This window comes from Excalfactoria chinensis, chromosome 2, assembly GCF_039878825.1.
Source record: "Excalfactoria chinensis isolate bCotChi1 chromosome 2, bCotChi1.hap2, whole genome shotgun sequence".
In the NCBI taxonomy this organism is placed as follows: Eukaryota; Metazoa; Chordata; class Aves; order Galliformes; family Phasianidae; genus Excalfactoria; species Excalfactoria chinensis.
In genome coordinates, this window is record NC_092826.1 from 54,921,232 (window position 1) to 54,941,626 (window position 20,395).

The 20,395-nt window shown below is 41.4% G+C and overlaps 1 protein-coding gene across 2 annotated transcripts; it reads left to right on the forward strand.

Annotated features, from left to right (window-relative positions):
* Window positions 1–1,003: 1,003 nt before the first annotated feature.
* CNDP1 (carnosine dipeptidase 1) lies at window positions 1,004–16,184 on the forward strand. 2 transcript variants are annotated; one of them, XM_072329018.1, is made up of 12 exons: window positions 1,004–1,322; window positions 5,930–6,048; window positions 6,268–6,411; window positions 7,743–7,905; window positions 9,730–9,818; window positions 10,962–11,162; window positions 12,561–12,645; window positions 13,217–13,377; window positions 13,646–13,810; window positions 13,977–14,118; window positions 14,481–14,628; window positions 15,761–16,184. In XM_072329018.1, the coding sequence occupies exons 2-12, from the start codon at window positions 5,971–5,973 to the stop codon at window positions 15,864–15,866; spliced, it is 1,482 nt and encodes a 493-aa protein (XP_072185119.1). In that variant the 5' UTR covers window positions 1,004–1,322; window positions 5,930–5,970; the 3' UTR covers window positions 15,867–16,184. The 2 variants fall into 2 exon arrangements, with proteins under 2 accessions (XP_072185119.1, XP_072185118.1); XM_072329017.1 differs by lacking the exon at window positions 1,004–1,322 and adding an exon at window positions 1,815–1,940 and having other exon boundaries at window positions 15,761–15,967.
* The last annotated feature ends 4,211 nt before the right edge of the window (window positions 16,185–20,395 follow it).

Sequence of the window (20,395 nt, forward strand, 5' to 3'; positions counted from 1 at the left end):
CTTCTTTACTATTATTGCCATGTAGCAAAACAGAGGCTTGTTTGTTTTTTTCTTTAGGAGGTGATTGTGAGCAAGAAGTGCAGGGACAGCCACTGCAATTCTCTGAAAAGCCCTTAAGGCAGCTCACACTTCAGGGCTTCTGCTGGGGGCTGCAGCCTCATCTGACACCAAGTGCCAGGGTTGCCTCTGCTCCCCACCAAACAGCATCCTTGCTGTGTTACACAGCTCTCTGGACTTGGTGCTATTTCTTTAGCCATCTCCACACACAGACAGGCTCTGTGAGGGTGCCCACATCCAGATCTGTGTGGCTTCACATTGCTACAGCTCTAGTGGCTGCACGAGGTCTGTCCTTGGCCTGCAGAGCTGTGCTTCACAGCCTCACAGTACCTCACCCAGCTGGAGAGTCCTCTGGTCCTCAGTTGCCTGCTTCCATCATAGGTGGGACAATTCTTGATGAATATCATTAAAGGAAGTTAAATAACAGCCCAGTTAACTCCTACCACCATACACGTTTTTTACTTCTTTCCACATCAAATTCTATTTGAAAATGAGGTGGTTTCTGCCTTTATTTTTAATGAAGCGTGGTTGTAAAACGTTCAGTTCTCAATGCTAATCTCTGCAGCTCTCCAGTCAAATGTTGCATCTCAGCATCTCTGGGAGGAATCACCTAAGACAAACATGTCAAGGATGGGGAGGATGGTGGAAAAGCACCTTCAGGAGTTCTCAAATCTTCATCAGCTGAGCTGATATTTTATCGAAGATGCATCTAAGTTGAAGAATCAGCTTGGATTTCTCATTAAATCAGCCTCTAAGGACACTGAGTTTTCTTTTAGCAGTACGTAAGGAGATGGAAGTGAGACACAGTGTTCTCACTGCAGAGAAACAAAGGAAGAGAAACTGCGTGAATGTCAGAAATTATTTCTAAAAATAGTCATATTGCACTTTTCTGTGAGGCAGTAACTGTGCTGTTTAAAATGAGAACAAACCAAACGTACTTGAAACTGAAAACTGAAGTCTTTGTTTGATGTTTCTTCTTTTGCAGGCTTTATCATCCTTTCGGATTGTTTTTCCCTCCTCGCAACACTGAGCTATTTCAGCCTTGCCTGAATTCTTTCTACTCCGTTATCAACCAACCCTCTTTTTGCACAAGCTTTCCCAGACGCTGTCCCAGCACTCTCTATCAGCGTTGTTTGTGCATGAGAAATGCGTGGATGAGAAGCCCCATCTGCTGCTCCCCACCTTCCCTGAAGTGCAGCACAACATTGCTGCGACCTTATTTCTTGTTTGAGTGTTTGGTGTGCTCTGCTGCTTTGGCGGACTGTGTAAGTATCTCCTTGCATTCATTTTCTGAACTTTGCCATTGTTTAATGCTTATCTCTTAAAGAAAAAACAACAACAAAACCCATCACTCTCATGACGTTCCATAAATTTTATTGAAGACTGTCTCTGAAAAACCTCGAATTATCTCACTTATCCCTAGAATGTTTTGCTTGCTTGAAGGAGTTGTTTTTTCCCTTCCACAGGGTTTTGGTTCCCTTCTTCCATTTTCTTAAGTGGTTAGAAGCTAATAAGACACGACTTGACAATGTGTATCTCTTGTCTGCATCTCTTCCAGGTCATTTGTATGTAGCACAGAAAGAGGAAGATAACCTCACCGTACTATGTGTCCCCATGTAAAAGCCCTTCTGTGATACTGACCTTTGTGTAATATCAAAAGAACTGCATTTCTCTGAGTCACCCAAAGCTGCCAAAAATATATATTCATTTCTTTTCTTTTTACAGTGAAAACGCATGCAAGATGGAATATGCAAACAGAAAGAGGGAAAACTATGGGTGATGGAGAAATCAATACTTATTTGTTGTATGGATGTGGTTACTTTAATAACCGTGTTGTAACCTGAGTTCTGACCTTCCTTATTCAAGTGAAACATACCTAAAAGGTACTTTTTTTGGGTAGCAGAAACCAGAAAAGCCTGTTTTGTTTTACAGAATAAGGTTAAATGAGGATGCATTACCATGTCAAGTTCTAGGAACAGCAAACAAGAAAGAATGAGTGAAATGCGTGTGAAACTGAGGCATCAAGGAGGTTTTGTGACAAATGAAAGTAACCTGCTCCCAGTTCAAGTGAGGTGTTGCAAAATCATGCAGGCAGGGCTCTTGCTTTATCCTCTAGAAGCATGTACCAACAAGAGTTGCAAACTGCAGAAAGGTTGCCTCTTGCCTAACATTTATCGTTCCTCTGTACTTTGGGCTTCTTTTGGAAACAGCTTGCAGTATCACTGCCCAAATAACTTCTGTATCCATCCAGGAAGCACCATGGAAAGTGTCAAGATGTAACCTCTGTCAGTAAACCCTGTTCATCAGGGAAGAGCCACCACCGCCCCCGGTAGAGATTCCCAATCTTGTCTTCTCTTTGCATCTGGGAAGTCCTGCTGGTTGTATGTGTGATCACACTTGCTCTCTGTAAAATGGACTTCAGTTGCCAAATTTTTGCAGCTGTTTGCACAACCCAAGGCTGGAAGAAATAGTCAGACTTGGCATTTGAAGTTTGGGATGCCTGTTGAGAAACTGCTACTATTAAGCCATCCCTACTGAAGATTCATTCAAAGCTGTCTATAAATAACTTTACCTACCAAACTCTGAATCCTCATTCTCCACCACATTTTTGTTGCTAAATCCTAGAAGCTTGTCTCTTCTTAAATGTATTGAATGTTTTCATGCTTGCTTGAAAAATCCCTTTTGTTTTATGCCAAGTTGTTGCTTTCTGTGGTAGATGATGGTAATATGTGAAGGGGATGGTTAGTTAGGTCCACCTGTTAGAGGCAAGGTTTGCCCTCTCATAGTGGAAACACTGTGGGAAGAGTGTAGTTCTTTGATCACTGCATGATTTTTCTTCTTTCTTATGATGGGTTGATGGCAGGACTAGATGATCTTAGTGGTCTTTTCAGACCTCAATAATTTTATGATATTTTCCTTCAAATCCTATCGCTTAAATTATATTCCACACTTAATATCTCCATCCTAAAATTGCCCTAGGTTTGGATTTTTATTGGCTCAATCAACAGGTGACTTTTGTAGGTGTGCTTTGCAGCTCTAATGTGTTGCAGAAATGGCATTGGGTCTCTTGCAATACCAGTGTTCCCAGTGTCAGCAGGATGAGGAACTGGACAGTGGTGATTACATCCAGTGTCACAAAGCTTCTCAAATTTTTTACTTCAAAGAATGGCCTGTGTCACAGGCAATGTGGAAGAAGCTTTGTTTGAAAGGAAAATTTAGAAAATGGTGCCCAGACTTCATACATTCAGGATCTCTACGTCCAGTCTTCGAGATCTGTTCTTCACCAGGTTCCCATAAGGCATGGCTGAGGCAGTGTTTCAGAGATTGTTTTCAAAGCTCTTTTGTCTGGTTTGGCTCTACAGGAAAATGAACCTGCAGTTTTTACAGGTAAATGTGCTTTGACAAGTGGACAAAGAGCTCCCTGTTTAAAAACAGGTCTTGCAGGCTTTTAGGTCAATACTGAAACCACAGAAGCAGTTTTTACTTATCATTACCTTGGAGGTTTGCTTTCTCTAGTTTGATTTTAAAGATTAAGATTCCAAAGAAGTAATTAAGTTCTAGGAGATGAACTCACTGAAAGTCCTGACTGGGCTTAGAGAGTCTATTAGAAAAAATAGTGTTTTTTTCTTTGTTTGTTTTGGTTTATTTTTCTTGTTTTGTTTTGTTTCATAGAATCATAGAATCACCAAGGTTGGAAAAGACCTAAAAGATCATCCAGTCCAACCGCTGCTTGTTGGAACAGTTTTGTTTGTTTTCTTTGTTGATTTGAAGTGTCATTGCAGTAAAGGTGTGGTGGTAAATGGAGTTGGATCCAGCTGGTGATCGGTCGTGAGTGGTGTTCCCCAGGGGTCAGTGATGGGGCCTGTCCTCTTCAATATCTTTATTGATGACCTGGATGAGAGCACTGAGTGCACCCTCAGTAAGTTCGCAGATGACACCAAATTGGCTGGGAGTGTGGATCTGCCTGGGGGTAGCGAGGCCCTACAGAAGGATCTGGATAGGCTGGAGAGCTGGGCTGAAGCCAATGGGATGAGGTTCAACAAGACCAAATGCCGCGTCCTGCACTTTGGCTACAACAACCCCAGGTGACGCTACAGGCTTGGGGAGGAGTGGCTGGAGGACTGTGTGGAGGAAATGGACCTGAGAGTATTGATTGATGCTCAGCTGAACATGAGCCAGCAGTGTGCCCAGGTGGCCAAGAAGGCCAACTGCTTCCTGGCTTGCATCAGAAACAGTGTTCCCAGCAGGAGCAGAGAGGTGATTGTCTCCCTGTACTAGGCACTGGTGAGTTCTGCACCTCGAGTACTCTGTCTGGTTTTGGGTCCCTCACTGCAAGAAAGACATTGAGGCCCTGGAATGTGTTCAGAGGAGGGCAACAAAGCTGGTGAGGGGTCTGGAGCACAGGCCGTATGAGGAGAGGCTGAAGGAGCTGGGATTGTTCAGCCTGGAGAAGAGGAGGCTCAGGGGAGACCTCATTGCTCTCTATAACTTCCTGTAGGGAGGTTATGGTGAGCTGGGGGTTGGCCTCTTCTCTCATGTAGACAGTGATAGAACTAGGGGGAATGGTTTCAAGCTGCGGCAGGGGAGATTCAAGCTGGACATTAGGAAGTATTACTTCTCAGAAAAGTTGGTCAGGCACTGGAATGGACTGCCTGGGGAGGTGGTGGAGTCACCAATCCTGGGGGTGTTCAAGGAGCAATTGGACACTGTATTGAGGGACATGGTTTAGTGGGAGCTATTGGTAATAGGTGAACAGTTAGACTGGATGATCTTGTAGGTCTTTTCCAGCCTTGGTGATTCTATGATTCTATGAACAGTGGCCGTGTCTGTTGCTGGAAACATACCAGGCTGCTTGGTGCTGCAGTCCCTTAGCTGACTGTTGTCCTCCAGATGGGGTAACCCCAGCTCTTCTTTCCACTCTCCTACTCCCCTTCCTTTCTTTACCTCTCCTTGTTCTCCACACATTTCCTATTCTCCTCTGTCAGAAAAAAAGACCATGCTTGAAATTATTGTTATTGCTTATAGATAATCATTTTATGATGCATCAGAGTTAGGGAATTATGACTGGACCTGCAGAGAGTCACTGTGTTGGGTCCTGACCTCAGGATCCATCCCATCGCACAGCCCAACACAGCAGCCATTCTGAATTTAGCCTCACTCTATAAATTACTTGCTTAACACCTATTCAAGAAACTACAGTAAGAACTTCAAGGAAACAAGAAAAGAAAACAGCAGAAAGAAAGAAAAACTCCTTTAAAAATTGCCATTTAAAATCATCGCTCACCTCAGGAAAAACAAGATACAGAGAGGTGTGTAAGCACTAAATGAATTCTGCGCTTACCGAGTGTTGCATGTGGCTGCTGTTCTTGTTCACCTACAGCAGCTATTAGTTATCTGTGCTGGAGTTATTTCTTATTCATGTGAAAAACAGAGCGTGTGTCAGGGAATCCATTTTCCTTCCTTTCTGGAAATGAAGAAAAGGAAAGATGACTCCCCTGGGCTGCTGCCCTGTGCTGGTGTTTGTAAGCCTTCCCCTGCAGCTGCCTTTGCAGAATGTGCAGCGTGAAACTGTGCATTGAAAACTGATGCAGAGAGAATTTCTTTGGAAAATACTTCCCCTGATTTCCTTACACAGCAGAAATTGCAAAGCTATTTACTCTTTGGTCATCTTTTCCACTATATATATACATATATATATATATATATATCTTTTGGAAGATTGATTATGAATGCGATAAAATAACTCGAGTATCCTTTCTCCTGGTTTGAAGGACTTAAATAAAGTTCAGTATTCTGCAGTTGTCCGTTGTTTATAGCACAGAAAAGAAGTGCGTGTTACAGGATGTCTCTGATGTTTAATTCTATCTTTCAGATTGTGCCCTCCTCAGCCTTGCGCTGCTCTTTAAGGCAGGAATGTCCTCCTCATCCCTTTCAGTGCTGGAGACTGAGATCTTCCACTACATTGATGCACATCAAAGGGACTTCATTGAGGTAGGAATAATATTGTTGGGAAACAGTTGAAGGGCAGCACTCATGTATTGGATGCTCACGTTCCAAGAAAGGCAATCCTGGCTCTTGGCAAATCTTAATCAGTTGGAAAACATACAGCTTCTATCATACTGCTGACATTCATATCCAAAGGTCAATCACCACAGATTCCTGGGTTTTAAATCAACCCGCTTGTTAAGCTGTTCTTCTCTCCCTGTGCAGAATCTCAAGGAATGGGTGGCAGTGGAAAGTGATTCTGTGCAACCAGACCTGAGGAAAGAAGTGATACGAATGATGTCATTGGCAGCAGCCAGGCTTTCAGCTTTGGGAGCCACTGTTAATTCAGTGAGCCTGGGGTCACAGCAGGTGCATGTCCATTTCTTGTATTTAAAATGTCTTATTTGTGCATGTGTCATGTTTTACCCATTAACTGTAGGACTGAAAGAAAAGGAAAAAGGTCTAAATTTTTCCAGGGTTTATTTTAACTTCCTTCTTGATGATGTACCATGGTTAATGCGTTGGCTCTTTACCAAAGTCTCCATATGAGGAAGTAACTTTTACAAGGAAAGTATTACCCAAAATGGGACCTTAAGCATCATCTTTGGTTTCTGGGGGGCTTAATGATTCTTGGAAAACAACAGGTAAGAGTGAATCTCTGAGAAATTTTTATCTCCAGTTTATTCATCTTGTTGAGAATGTGGCTCTTTCCTGCCCCAAATTGCTGGGCTTCTGTGCTCAGAGGAATTCCAAACTCATGACCAGGAATTCGCTTTATCTTCCTCTGAGGCTCCTGGGATGTCAGTGAGCATCTTAACTCGAGAATCTTGCAGCACAGCAAAATTTTAATACTACCAGGCTATGTCATTTACTAGTCATAATGAATGCATTTGAAAATAAAACCTGAGCACATGGCATGCAATTATGGTTGCCGAGATATGTATCAACAGCATGAGTCAATAGCAGCAGAGAATGGATTACATGTAGTTGAAGCAGAGACCAGAGGTGCATCTCTCTATTTAGGGCCTTCTATTGCTGGACAAGAAGCAGCTACATTTTAGTATTCAGCAGATTAATACAAATCAATTCTACCGGTGAATTCGAGGAGATATGCACATTCTTTTACTTCTCATTTCTCACCCCTGTGAGACATCCAGCCTCTCCTTGCCAATGTGGTAATCTGTTCTGCATAGCTGTGAATTATAAGAGTAGTTTGGAGCCACAACCTGTTTTCAAAACATTACCAAATTTCTGCTGCTGCCTCCTGCCAGCAAAGTTTTATTTTGTTTCTTTATTTGAAGTTGCAAGCCTCCTCCCATCTGTCTGCTGAAAAATAGGTCCCTGAATTAGCTTGTGTGGCTTTTGACTATTTTAAGATCACAAGATTTGCTTTTGTCAACACAGCATACAGTCAACTTTCTCTCCTCCAGTACTATTACTAGTTTAGTAAAAAGTCAATTTACTGCAATAAAATGTTAGAGAAACTCCATAAAGTCCCAGCAGAAGATGAAGGGAAAAAGTGTTAATCTAAGTAGGTTAGATTTGGATTCAAAGTCAGATTTAAGGACTTGGTCAAATCAACTGAGTATGCAGAATTATTTGCAATGAGTTCTCCGGTTCTTATAACATTTGCAAGTTTTCAAAGCATTTTGTTTGTTTGTTTGTTTTCCCCGTGTTGCTTTTATAATGTTGATCTACAGTTGCTGAATGGCCAGCACCTTCCACTGCCACCTGTCATTCTTGGGGAACTTGGCAAGGATCCCCAAAACCTCACAGTCTGTTTCTACGGCCACGTGGATGTGCAGCCTGCCAAAAAGGAAGATGGCTGGAAAACCGACCCTTACACATTGACTGAAATCTATGGTGTGTACCCAGTTGTAATTGTTCTGTCATTATTTGAAACATGACTCTGAGATTTCCAACAGGAGAACGTTCCCTGTATTGTTAACTACAGCATAAGGACTTCTCCCATGGAATCTGATGGGACAAATCCAGCAACTTGATACCATGCTGTGACTGGTGAGACTTATCACTAACTGCTTGATAACTGAGGTGCAAAAGCCACTTGAGGTTAATAGCACTTTACAGCGTTTATTAGAAAGTCCATTTCTGCTTTAAGATTCTTGTTGGGTTGTTGAGTCAGCCACTGCTCTCCCTTACCCTTCTTGTTCTTGCCTCATAATCCTTTAGCGCCTTCTGCCACACTGGCACCTAGGAGCATTTCATAGAACTGTAGAAACTTGTGAGCAGTTGGAAGAGACCATTAAAGGTCATCTAGTCCAAATCCCCTGCAATGAACAGGGACACCCACAGCTACATCAGGTTACTCAGAGCCTTGTTCACCATGACCTTGAATTGTTTCAGTGCCTCTACACCCTTATCTTAAAAAAAAAAAAAAAAAAAAAAAAAAAAGGCTTTATCCTTATATCCAATCTAAATCACTTTAAGTTTGAAGTTATTTCCCCTTGTCCTGTTATAACAGAACCTGCTGAAGAGTCTGCCCCCTTCTTATAGTCCCCTTCAGATACTGAAATGCCACTCTCAGGTCTCCTCAGAACCTTCACTTCTTCAGGCTGAACAGCCCCAGCTCTCTCAGCCTGTCCTCATAGAGAAGGTGTTCCATCCCTTGGATCATGTTTGTGGCCCTCCTCTGGACATGCTCCAACAGAGCCATGTCTCTCCTGTACTGAGGACTCCACACCTGGATGCAGTGCTCCAGGTGAGGTCTCACCAGCACAGAGTAGAAGGGCGGGATCGCCTTCGTCACCTTGCTAGCCACACTCCTTTTGATGCAGCCCAGGATATAGCTGGTTTTCTGAACTGAGGGTACACTGCTGGCTCATGTCCGTCCTGCCATCCACAAGTGCCCCAACTACTTTTGGCAGGGCTGCACTCTATCCTTACATCCCCCACCTTTTGCAGATAGTGGGAGTTGCCACAACCCAGGTGCAAGATCTTGTACTTGGCTTTATTGAACCTCATGATGTTCACCTGGACCGACTGGGTGGAAGAATATCAGTCCTCACTTGAGGTAGTAATCCTTGTCCTGCTGTCAGCTGAACATGACAAGTTCACTGAAGGAAGACAAATGGTGCAGTCAGAGAGTGAGAGAATCCAAGAACACAGAGATCCTGGTTCCCAGTCCTATAGCCAGTAAGTCACCATTTCCCATCTGCTGGGACTGGCTCCAAACAACTTCTCACCTGCAGCGAGGACTTTCACAGATATTTACTGCTGTACATGAAGGCAAAATCTGTCCTACGTAGCTACATGGCTGATGCTTAAAAAGTTATTCTGCAACTTTACTTGTCATTTGCACTTCTGCAGCAGTGCTGATCTGTGCTCTTGTGCTGCTTCTCACCTACGCAGAAACTGCATTGTGTACAAACTCTTCAGGTGTGTCTAAAGGGAACAAGAGCTCCTTTAAACCCAAGTGGGAATAAAAATCAAACAAACCCGAAGCAGCATGTAGCAGAAATCACTGTATGAAGTGAATACAATTAAAAACATCACAACAAAAACCAACATACCAAACAACAACGCAGCAATGAAATCCTGATTCTGTTGATATCTTGCTTGACATGCTGGTGCAGCTTCTGTGGCAACAGGAATTTGCAAATTGCATTGATGTGACTAAATAAGTTTAAAGTTGCTTGAATTTTATTTATTTATTGATTGTAATTTAAGGAAATCTCTATGGGCGTGGAGCAACAGATAATAAAGGACCCGTGTTGGCTTGGATAAATGCAGTGGAAACGTTCAAAGCCTTGAAAATAGTAGGTATTGGTGAGGACTTGGTTACTGGTATAGTGTCTCTTTGGAGCAATGTATTTGCCTTCTTGTGACTTAGATGATGTGTCTCAGTTCCAACAGTGTATGTCTATCTTGGAATACTAACTTATTTCTAATGCCACTTACAGTGCATTTATCCCACTCCACTATGAATGTGTGCTTGACTACTTCTATTTTCAGTAGTCTGTAAGCAATGTAAAAATGGTCTTGCAGTCATTGTCCTGCAGGAGACAGTGTTGAAAGCTTTTATCATACTGCTAAGAGCTATGATGTCATATTTAATAAACAAAAATAAGTCTTTGTCATTACACCTTCTCCTAGGGAGCAGGACAGACCATCCTGAGTGGTTTGTTTCTAAACTTTTGTGGTTATTTGATGAGCCACTGGTGAACGTATCTGTTGCACAAGTTAATTTAGTTCTAAGCATTCGCTTCTGAGCTTAATCTGAGAACTGAATCAAACCAGAACGCATCCTTACAGCCTATAATCAGAACATGAATTGAAATGGCAAACTGAGATCACATTTATTCCTCCTGTAGGGTATGTCAGCACTTGTAACTCTTCGCTATTCCACAAAAGCTCCCTTAGTTACTTTTAGAAACACATTCTTGTGAGCTAGTAGGGATACGGGTTCATGAGGACAGTTATCGAGGATTCGCCAACTGCGCTTCCACCACCAGGTGACTAACCTTCACGATGGTGACATGCTGGGAAAACAGCAGCAGTGGAGTTTTGCAAGTGATTCCAAGATGGGCGCTAGCAGTGCAAGTTTAAGAGGCTGGAAATTTTCTGTAAAAATGCAATTGTTATTACACATATGCTTTCCAAAGTGATCAGTATTTAATATATAATATTACTGAGAGAGATCCCATGGCAACCCAAAAAGTTTTATGAAAATAGAAGTAAAAAAGATATTACCTCATACATTCTCATTAAGGAAAAACAAGTATAGCTGGAAAACTGTGCATATGTATCTAACAATGCATTTTTTATTGAAACAATCCATATATTCCACATCTTTCTCTTCTGAATATATACTGCAAGTCAGTTTGCTTTTCTTTTTACAGATTCCTCTTTATTTTTGAAAGTGCTTGTTCCTTATCCGGACTTCTCTGGTGTTCGTTTAGGCTATGCCAGTAAACTTCAAGTTTGTTATTGAAGGCATGGAGGAAGCAGGATCTTTGGGGCTGGAGAAGCTTCTTGAAGAAGAAAAACACGGCTTTTTCTCAGATGTTGATTATGTTGTGATTTCGGACAACCTTTGGCTCAGCAAGAAGAAGCCTGCCCTTATATATGGGACCCGAGGCAATGCCTGCTTCTCTGTGGAGGTAAGAGATGTGGGTTTGTGTGAAGTGGGCCCCTGCCAGTGAGTAGTGATGTATCTGAGATCAGATCTGTCTCTGAATGCAGAGAAAGGCTGAGAGTGAGTTGAGTATGAACACAGCTCTTCCTTCCATGCTCTTCATTGCTTGTGCAGCTTCCCTCCTTATTTCAGCTGGTAGCCTTATTTACTTTCATTAACTTCTCTTCAGTCATCATTTCTCCACTCTTGATCTCTCCTATCCCATTACTCTCCTTCTCCTGTTCCAGCTGTTCCTAATCGTCCCATCCTCACATCAATCCCCTTCTCCTGCAACATCATTCCTATGCCACCTCCCCTCCAAACCTATTTCTCCTGCTGCTCTTGTCCTTCTGCAGCAGGTACTGCTAAATGCAACATCACTGCCTAAAGGCATTCAGTCTAGTTGGATCTCTGAGCTTAAAAGTAGTGCAAAATGTTTATAACCATTGGCAGAAGCAAATAATGGTGCACTGCGTTATATTTAGCAGCCAACAGGAGCTACTCTGAAGTGAAGAGAAATTTCACATATGGAAACTCTGAGCATAAAGGAATTCAGAGAGAAGAGAAAAGAACTGGAGAACTACAGAAAAATCTGCATTAACCTTTATGTTTGAAAAAGAATGAAAATTTGGTTTTAACAAAAAAAAAAACAAAACACAAAAAACAAAAACCAAACACCTCAGGAGTTTTTGTTCAATTTGTTCATTTTTCTGGTTAAGAAAAATGATGACATTAAAACATCAAAAATGATCTTTGCCTGCTCTCAGACAGTTGGCTGCAATGAGGTTTAGAGAAGAATAAACAAGTTTGTTGCAGGAATATATCTTACAATAAACCTGAGCATGAAATTGTGTCTGGAAAACTAACTCATTTAATAAACCAAATGCCTTTCTCTGTTCTAAAGCTGTGTGATTTAAGAGACATCTGAATTCTTATTTGCAACAATCAACAATTCAATTCAAACTTCGACATACATTTTATAAAGGCACAACAAGTAAGGTTCTTTCTTGCTTTTGTGATGAAGATTTTTGCGCTTAGTCTACAATGCTAGAAACTGCAATATGCAAGTGTTTTGCTTACGCTGTATTTAATTTTACTGAAACAGAGGAGGAAATCAAGAAGGATTCTTGCTTTCAAATACCTGTAAGTAGCAGAGACAGCTGAGTTTCTCCCTCCATTGGTTAACAACAAGGGCTTATCTTCTCTTTACTAGAAGCAGATTGTTCCTGACACATTTCCCATTTTATGAATAGAAATGTAATAGTTTTCTATTTGTTTGTGGCATCATTTGAAAAAGGTGGAGCTGCCAGTTCCTGAGGAAAACAAATACTCTCAAAAGAATGAGGCAGGGACTATTGATAAGTAAGCTGTGTTTTTGGCACAGGTGGAAGGTGGTGACAAGGATCTTCATTCTGGAACTTTTGGAGGCATCATTCACGAGCCGCTGACAGACCTGATAGCTCTGCTGGGTAATAACACGCACCATGACTTGAGAGTAGCTGGAAAACACTAACTAGCAATCAACCTAATAAAGATAAGTGCCATGTTTAATTGACCTGCGTAGGACAAGTTCAACTGAAGCATGATTCCTAGGTTTCCAAAGCTCAGCATAGCTGCAGTGAGAGCATCTGAGGAAGGGAATGTCCCTGGTAAGAGCAGACATGTGCCTGCTATCTTTTCAGTCTAATAGTCATCTGTTAATTGAGGATGGATAAGGATGGTGGACAACCTGAATATGTACACAGGTAGCAGCATCCAGTCTTCTAATGCTGTTTTGTTTCTCAGTGGGATGATGCTCTCATGTCTGCAGCTGGGCTGACCCACTACACACTACAAACAAACAACAGCTCAATGCTTTTCTTACTAAACAGGAAAAAACATTGTTAGGTGAGGCAACTTGATGGATGTTATAGTGGTTGTTTGCTAGGGTTATTCATTTTGTTAACTCAAAAGAGTCAAGTAAAAGGGAAGAAAACGTTACAATTGCCAAGTAGAAGAAATAAGTCCTACTTGTACTGATATCTTCATTTTCTTTTGTAGACAGCCTTGTAGATCCCACAGGTCATATTCAGATCCCTGGAATCTATGATGCTGTTGCTGCTCTGACAGATGAGGAGAAGAAATTGTATGGATCCATTGAGTATGATGTAGAGGAACACAAAAATAATAGTGGAGTGAAAAAACTCCTCTACAGCACCAAGGTAAGCATAACTGCATAGGAGAAAGAGTTTAAATACACATTCATGGTGTTCATGGATAATGCCAAACTAAAAAAAAAAAACATTTTCAGTCAATGGCAAACTGAAAATAAAGGAGCACAGAGCACCAAAAAGTAAACAAATTAATCTCTGGAAAATGAAAGATTTTTGGTAAAGCAACCCAAAATATGAAAAATCAATGAAATCAGTTCTACCAATTGTGAATGGCTCCAGTGTTATCCCTTCTGTTTTTTATCTCATTTTTTTGAAGGAAGAAATATTTCTACACCTGTGGCATTACCCTTCTCTCTCTATTCATGGGATTGAAGGAGCTTTTTATGAACCAGGAATTAAAACAGTAATTCCAGCAAAAGTCATAGGAAAATTCTCAATCCGCCAAGTCCCCAACATGGATCTTTCAGATGTGGAACAACAGGTAAGAAGCTAAAGCTGGGTACTTTATAGTGTGTAAGCTAAGACCTCATAGCACCTCACATTACTACCTCCGTAGTAAACCGAATGAATGTTTCTTGCATTTAGCTGTTTACAAGGGTAGTTTCAAGAAGGTGAAAGATTCTAGATGGAAAGTGTATACCCTGCAGGTGGTGGACCATTTGGAGAATGTATTTGCCAAGAGGAACAGTCCAAACAAACTGAAGGTGTCCATGCCCCTGGGTGCCAAACCCTGGGTTGCTGATGTTAATGATCCACTATATAAAGCAGCAAAAAGGGCAATAAGAACAGGTATGTCTCTTTTTTTCTGTTTTTGATATATCTGCAGGTGGAAACGTTCTCATCCACAAAGAAAAAGGACTCCTAATGAGCCTTACTGATTTTGACAGAACAACTCAGCCACAGAGCCCTTCGCGTCTTGCTGAGTCAGTTTGCAATTGCTAGGACCAGCTAACAAAATCCTTAGTTCTTTCATGTACTCGTACAGAGATGGAACAGTAAAGTGCAACTGATTCATTTAATCAATTGGCTGTGCTCTCAAAACAGTTTCTACTCAAGCTTTTCATGTTTGAGCAGAATGTAGGTATTTGGTAGGGGAAGAAAGCATCTTTTATTTCAGTTAAGAATTAATTCATTCTTTTTGTGTGTTTCAGTTTTTGGAGAAGATCCAGATTTTATTCGGGATGGTTCAACAATTCCTATTGCCAGAACTTTTCAGACTATAACGCAGAAAAGGGTGATAATGTTTCCAATTGGAGCAGCTGATGATGGGGAACATTCCCAGAATGAGAAAATAAGCAGGTTTCTTTCATTTGTTCATTTACGCTGTAAGAGAAAGGACAGAGTTCCTCGGAACCTATATATAACACTGATGGCTGGGAAGCTTTGCTTTCCAATGGACACTTCCTAACTATTGTCTCTAGCAAACCTATTGCTCTGCAATGCAGAAAGTAAAATTCCAAATTCATTACACGCCGCTATATATGTTTTTCATGACATATCTACTCAGTCTTTAAATATATCAGAGTGGCAACTGCCTTTGCCATGCCAGTCAATCTTGTCTCTGGTCTGGATGATGATGACGTAGGGTGGCACTTTTCCCTCACAGCGTCTATTTTGAAGTATTACAGTTGGGTGTACTCAGGCTAATGTTTAAGAACAGATCTCGATGTTTTTCAGGACAGATGGAGCTAAAGGTCTATTGATATTACAGGGACTCAAACTAATGTAATTTCACCAAAATTAATGTGTTGCACAAGTATTTGTGCAGCTTCTGATTTGGGTTGTGCTGAGCTTAAGGAACTGGAGAACAACACTATGTTCTCAGTTGAATTTTTTTCCCTCAGTACAGCTCTTAATTTATGATTACAGACGATAGTATCCAGGGTGTGTTACACTCAAACAATTTGCTGCAGAAGAATGCCAGTTGCAGAGTATCCAGAACTTCAGTGCACTGTGCCCTTTTTTCAGGAAGCTCTTTCTTCCTGATGTTCTTTGTAATGTAAATGAGCATGAACAAGCCATCTTACTCTAAGGAGGGATAAGAAAATGAAGTCACCTCTCTGACCTTTTATTTTGGCTGTGACAGTTATGCTCGCAACCCAGAGAAATTTGCAGTCACCACAGGCATGAATGAGGACTTAGAACACAATACTTTTCTCAACCTTGGAGAGGTGGTTTTCCTCATACCACTCTCCTAGACCAGAATAATCAATGATGCAAGATAGACTTAAGGAGCTGACGGAGTGATTTTGCTTGTTAAACTTCTCACTAATGAATTGGTGTTTTTTATAATACTGAGAATCCTTTGTTGGTTCTTTTTGGTGGGCAACCTCACACATTTCTCTAAGGTACCCAAAACTAGGACTAGGCCACTAACTGAACAGCTGTTTAGCCTCACAGGGCTTTATTCTCTTTCTTTCCTCTTTCACAGACGCAACTACATTGAAGGAACGAAAGTGTTTGCAGCCTTTTTCCTGGAAATATCAAAGCTACGTGGGCAGTTGCATGAAACTTCCAACCCAAGGACCAACAACTGATAGATCTTCATGACCAAATTATTTAAGCGTATCTTAGTTCTTAAGCTTCATAACCTCCTGATTTGGAAAAACACAAAAATCACATGTTCTATGGGCCTGAACATGAGGAAAAATAAATACTATGCTATTTTTTTTTTGGCATATCACTAAATGACATGCATTTGTTATTTGGTCAATATAATGAACTTATCCCTGATGCTATGAAACAGTTTCTCATAACACATTCTACTGTGTAGGAATGAATTATATTTCAAAATTCAGAGCAAAGGGGATGTTGACACTTATTTTATTAAATCTGCTTCATTTCTCTTTTATAGTATGCTGGTGTTTATGCCACCTACTTTGTATTTTGGTTTCTGAATTCATGCAATCCACACCACTTGTTTCCTCCTATTTATATACAGAACCTCACTATGGACCTTTACGAATAGACTGTTAAGCTAACCTTGACCTTGTCCTTTGCAGAAGGCTTTAAATAGGAAGAGCAATATGGTTAGTCTGGTGAATTTGATTCAAAGACTTTCCTGTGAACATTTATTTCTGAGAATAATCGTTGAGGTCAACAGAGCTGTTACAGTGAATAGATATATAAATCCTGTTTTTTCCCCACTTAGTTCACATTTCTTCTTCTAGTGCTGTGAGCGTACTATTAAGAAATCATCTTTTGAATGATCCTATTAAGTGGCTGCTTTGCTGATTAAACCTGCCCAGCCAAGAAGAAAACAACCTTGTGGGCATGTACAACAGCATCTAAGTCATGAGCGTCCAACCTTTTGGATTGCCTGGGCCCCCCTGAGTGAATAGGAATTGTCTTGGGTCATGAATGCATATGTTACTCCAAAAGTAATGCCTCCTATTTATTTTCATGGGAACTGCCAGCAGCTATGAAGAGCACAATAACGCTATTTGATAGAGAAAATTCTCAGCTACAAAACAATATTTTTCAACATAGTAACCACCATCGGCTCAGCACTTCAGCCAGTGATGAACAAGGGCCTGCATGCCAGGCTGATAAAAATCTGCACCACTGGAAGTGATACACTGTTGCCACTGCTGAAACTTAGCACCTCACTGTGTTAATATTCACTGCTGGGTCTTCATAGACATTTAGCAAGCATTAGTGAATATCAGTGGGTGCATTTTTTCCACACAGAGGAATCCAGTAACACATCTTTGCTTCATATACGCTTCCATGTCAGATGCCATTCTGTCAGACTGCAAAAAAAATGTAATGGAATATTAGTGGGAAGTTTCAACTTATACTGCCATATCACCAACACCTGCCTCAGACATCACGGGCAAACACAATAAAACAAGGTACATTAGTTTCAGTGCAGCCCTCATAAAATATACAATATTGTTAATTTGTAAGTAATCAAACATTTAATTTTTTATTTATTTATTTATTTTTTTCTCAGCGTCCAAGTGGAGACTGGTGATGAGTGGTGTTCCTCAGGGGTTGGTGTTGGAACCAGTGCTGTTTAATGTCCACCTGCACTACAGCATCCAGTTCTGGGGTCTACAACTTAAGAAGGACATTGAGCTTGTTGGAGCAGTTCCAGAGGCAGTCCATGAAAATTATAAGAGGGCTGGAGAACCTCTCTGATGGGGACAGGCTGAGAGAGTTAGGGCTTTTCAGCCTGGAAAAGGCTCTGAGGGGACCTTCCAGTGGCCTTCCAGTACCTGAAGGGGGCCTACAGGAAAGCTGGGGAACTTTTTATAAGGGTATGTAATGACAGGAAGAGGAAAACTGGCTTTAAACTGGAAGAGGGTAGATTTAGACTAGATACCAGGAAGAAACTATTTACTGTGAGAGTGGTGGAACACTGGAACAGGTTGTCCAGAGCTGGAGGTGTTCTAGGCCAGACTGGATGGGGCTTTGAAACAACCTGGTCTAGTGAGAGGTGTCCCTGCCTGTGGCAGGGAGTTGGAACCAGATGATCTTAAAGGTTCCTTCCAACCCAAACCATTCAGTGATTTTATGATTCTTTGAAAGTCTAGTAAGGAGACATGGTCAGATGTCTGAGTTGAATATTTGACTGCAACTCTACATATTCCATTGAAAAATTTCCAGGTAATATATCAACTGAAAATGGTGTTTTAAACATAAATTAGTGATCTATTTATTTATTTATTTTCCAGTCTTGAAACCAATTTTCAAATTCCTTTATCAAAAGTGAAAGTACAGCTGCATATTCTTTGCTGTTCAGGGCACTGTGTTTAGCCATCACTTGAGCTGGCACTGCACAGAACTACCCTCTCCATGCCCTGGTTTCAGTCAACACAGCATTAATAGCACGCTGATAGTTTAGCTGTTGCTGAGCAACAGTTGCATGCCTAGAGCTACTCCTTAGGAAACAGCACTGGTTAGAGGGCAGGCCACAGGTTGGACATACTTGACTGGATGCCTAATATAACTGGGGATGTCCTGAGGTACCTGAGAGTTGCCCAAAGGATGGCAGACACAATCAAAACTCTGTGTGAACATGGCTAAGGGAGTGGCACCCTGGAGCACCTCTGGAAACACCAGGTGCTTACATGGATGGTCAAGGTCTGCTCTTGTCCCTGGTGTGTTATGCCAAGACTTTCCTCCTACAGACTCTGCAGGTAAGATGAGTTTGAGGGGACCACGTCAAGAGTGTGATTCTGTTTCCCTACTGCTTATTACTTTAAAAGAAGAAATTGGACCATCTAAATGTTCATTTTAAATTAGTGGGTTTAATTTCAAGAAAGGCAAGAGTAAAAAATGATGCAGCCAACTAAAATCACAGAGAATGAGTGAAATAATAGGCTGCTGATGACAGGAGCTGAAGGCACAGGGAGATTAGCAGACTCCTGAGATGCAGAACTAATCAGGTCACCATCTGCTCTGACAGTGGAAGATTAAGGTGGCTCACGTTGCTATGTTTATTTTTTTCAGCAACTTTACTCCCAAGAAGCTTGACTTTGACTCCCACCAGTCATTCTACTCAGAACAGGGCACTTAGCTTGTTTGGAAAATGTTACTAAATGCCTTGCTGGTTAAGGGTGGCCATAGTTCACATTTGGACAGAGAAGGTTGTGCAGCTATCCCTGTACCAGTGACACAGGAGCCCATGCCAAAGTGGCCAGTGTTAGCAAGGAGACAGAGTCCCCTGGTTCCTGCTGTAAGCTTCCACCTGCAAGCAAAATACTGAGTCATGAAAAAGTCGTGAGCATAAAGTTCTCATTGTTGTCTCCTTGTCTCATCTTCACTGCTATGGTGTCTACATGGGCAAAGCTTGCACATGGAACATAGGCAATTAGAAGCTGTTTTGTTAAAATGTATGGCAAATGCTTTTCCACTGTCTTTACAGGGACTTTGAGTGTGTAACAACACAAGTATAAGAGGACAGGTCATAAGGAAGCTTTATCAATTCTGACCTATGAGAGCACATTCAGATGGCATCTGCCCTCTGATCCCCTGTCCTCTGAAAAGAGAAAGTGCCACACCTGTGTGAATTAGCACGCAGCAGCCATTGGCAGCGTGGGAGATGGCTTAGTGTGGGACGCTGCTACATTCAATCATTAAGTATCAGAAAAATAGAACAGGAAATTCAAACTGGCTTGTTAACTATGAAGGCATTGTCATGTGCTGGTTTTGTGGTTTTTTTTTCACACTTTTTATTCGTTGACATATGGGCCTGAATCTTCTTTTTCAGGGTGCTGAGAAGTAACTTGGATATTTCCACTGGTTTCTAACGAGGCATGTGAATAATCCACTAAAGGTGGATCCTTCCCAGCCTGCCCGAGCCTTCCAGCAGGTTCAGCAGCCCATGTAGAAGGAGCTGTTTGTGATGGGTGATTTGGTGGTTCCTAGAAACTTCATCTACCCTCGCTCACTTTTAAAACATGCAAATACTTTCTGAAAACATGCTTGCATTTTATAACCTAATTTCTCTGAGGTTCTCTGTGAGGAACTTGTCATTTTCAATTCCTCCTCAAGGCAGGAGCAGTGATTGTACTTTGTGGACCTAAGCAGATGTGTAAAAGTGTTTGCAAAAATTTAACTAGGCCTTGAATTTGGATTCTGTTTGCTACAAAACATTACCCTTGGGAGAAGGAAAGAACAACAAAACTTTGCTCGGGCTTCAAAGTACACACTGCACAAAGGTGCATCTTTGTCAGCAACAAAAAATGGTCACGTTCCTTCACAGATAAACATCTGGGAGCTTTGTAGTGTCTATACAAAGCCTTTTGTCCACGCTTATATAGAATTGTTTTATACGACCATTTATTTGCATTTATTTTTCTGTGTCATATTTATAAAATGTTTTTTTTTTTCCATTTCTTCAGGAGCTGAGCAGGAAGCCTGTGACGTTCCTTGCAGCATGAGGCCTTGATGGTGCTGCTCGTGAGCCACGAGAAAGGATTTGTAGGTACATTTACTCTCTTTCATTAGAATTTGTGAACCTAAGTGTTTGCTTTAAGATGGTGAGGGGAGGACAACACTTTGAGCATTACCCACTTGGCATTTTTTCTTCACAATTTCCACTAACTGCAACACAAAA

Excerpts from the sequence above, each read along its gene's own strand:
- CNDP1 (XM_072329018.1), top strand. The coding sequence starts at position 5,971 with ATGTCCTCCTCATCCCTTTCAGTGCTGGAGACTGAGATCTTCCACTAC. Across the intron at positions 6,049-6,267 it reads ATCAAAGGGACTTCATTGAG|AATCTCAAGGAATGGGTGGC; the intron begins GTAGGAATAATA and ends CTCCCTGTGCAG. Across the intron at positions 13,378-13,645 it reads AACTCCTCTACAGCACCAAG|GAAGAAATATTTCTACACCT; the intron begins GTAAGCATAACT and ends ATTTTTTTGAAG.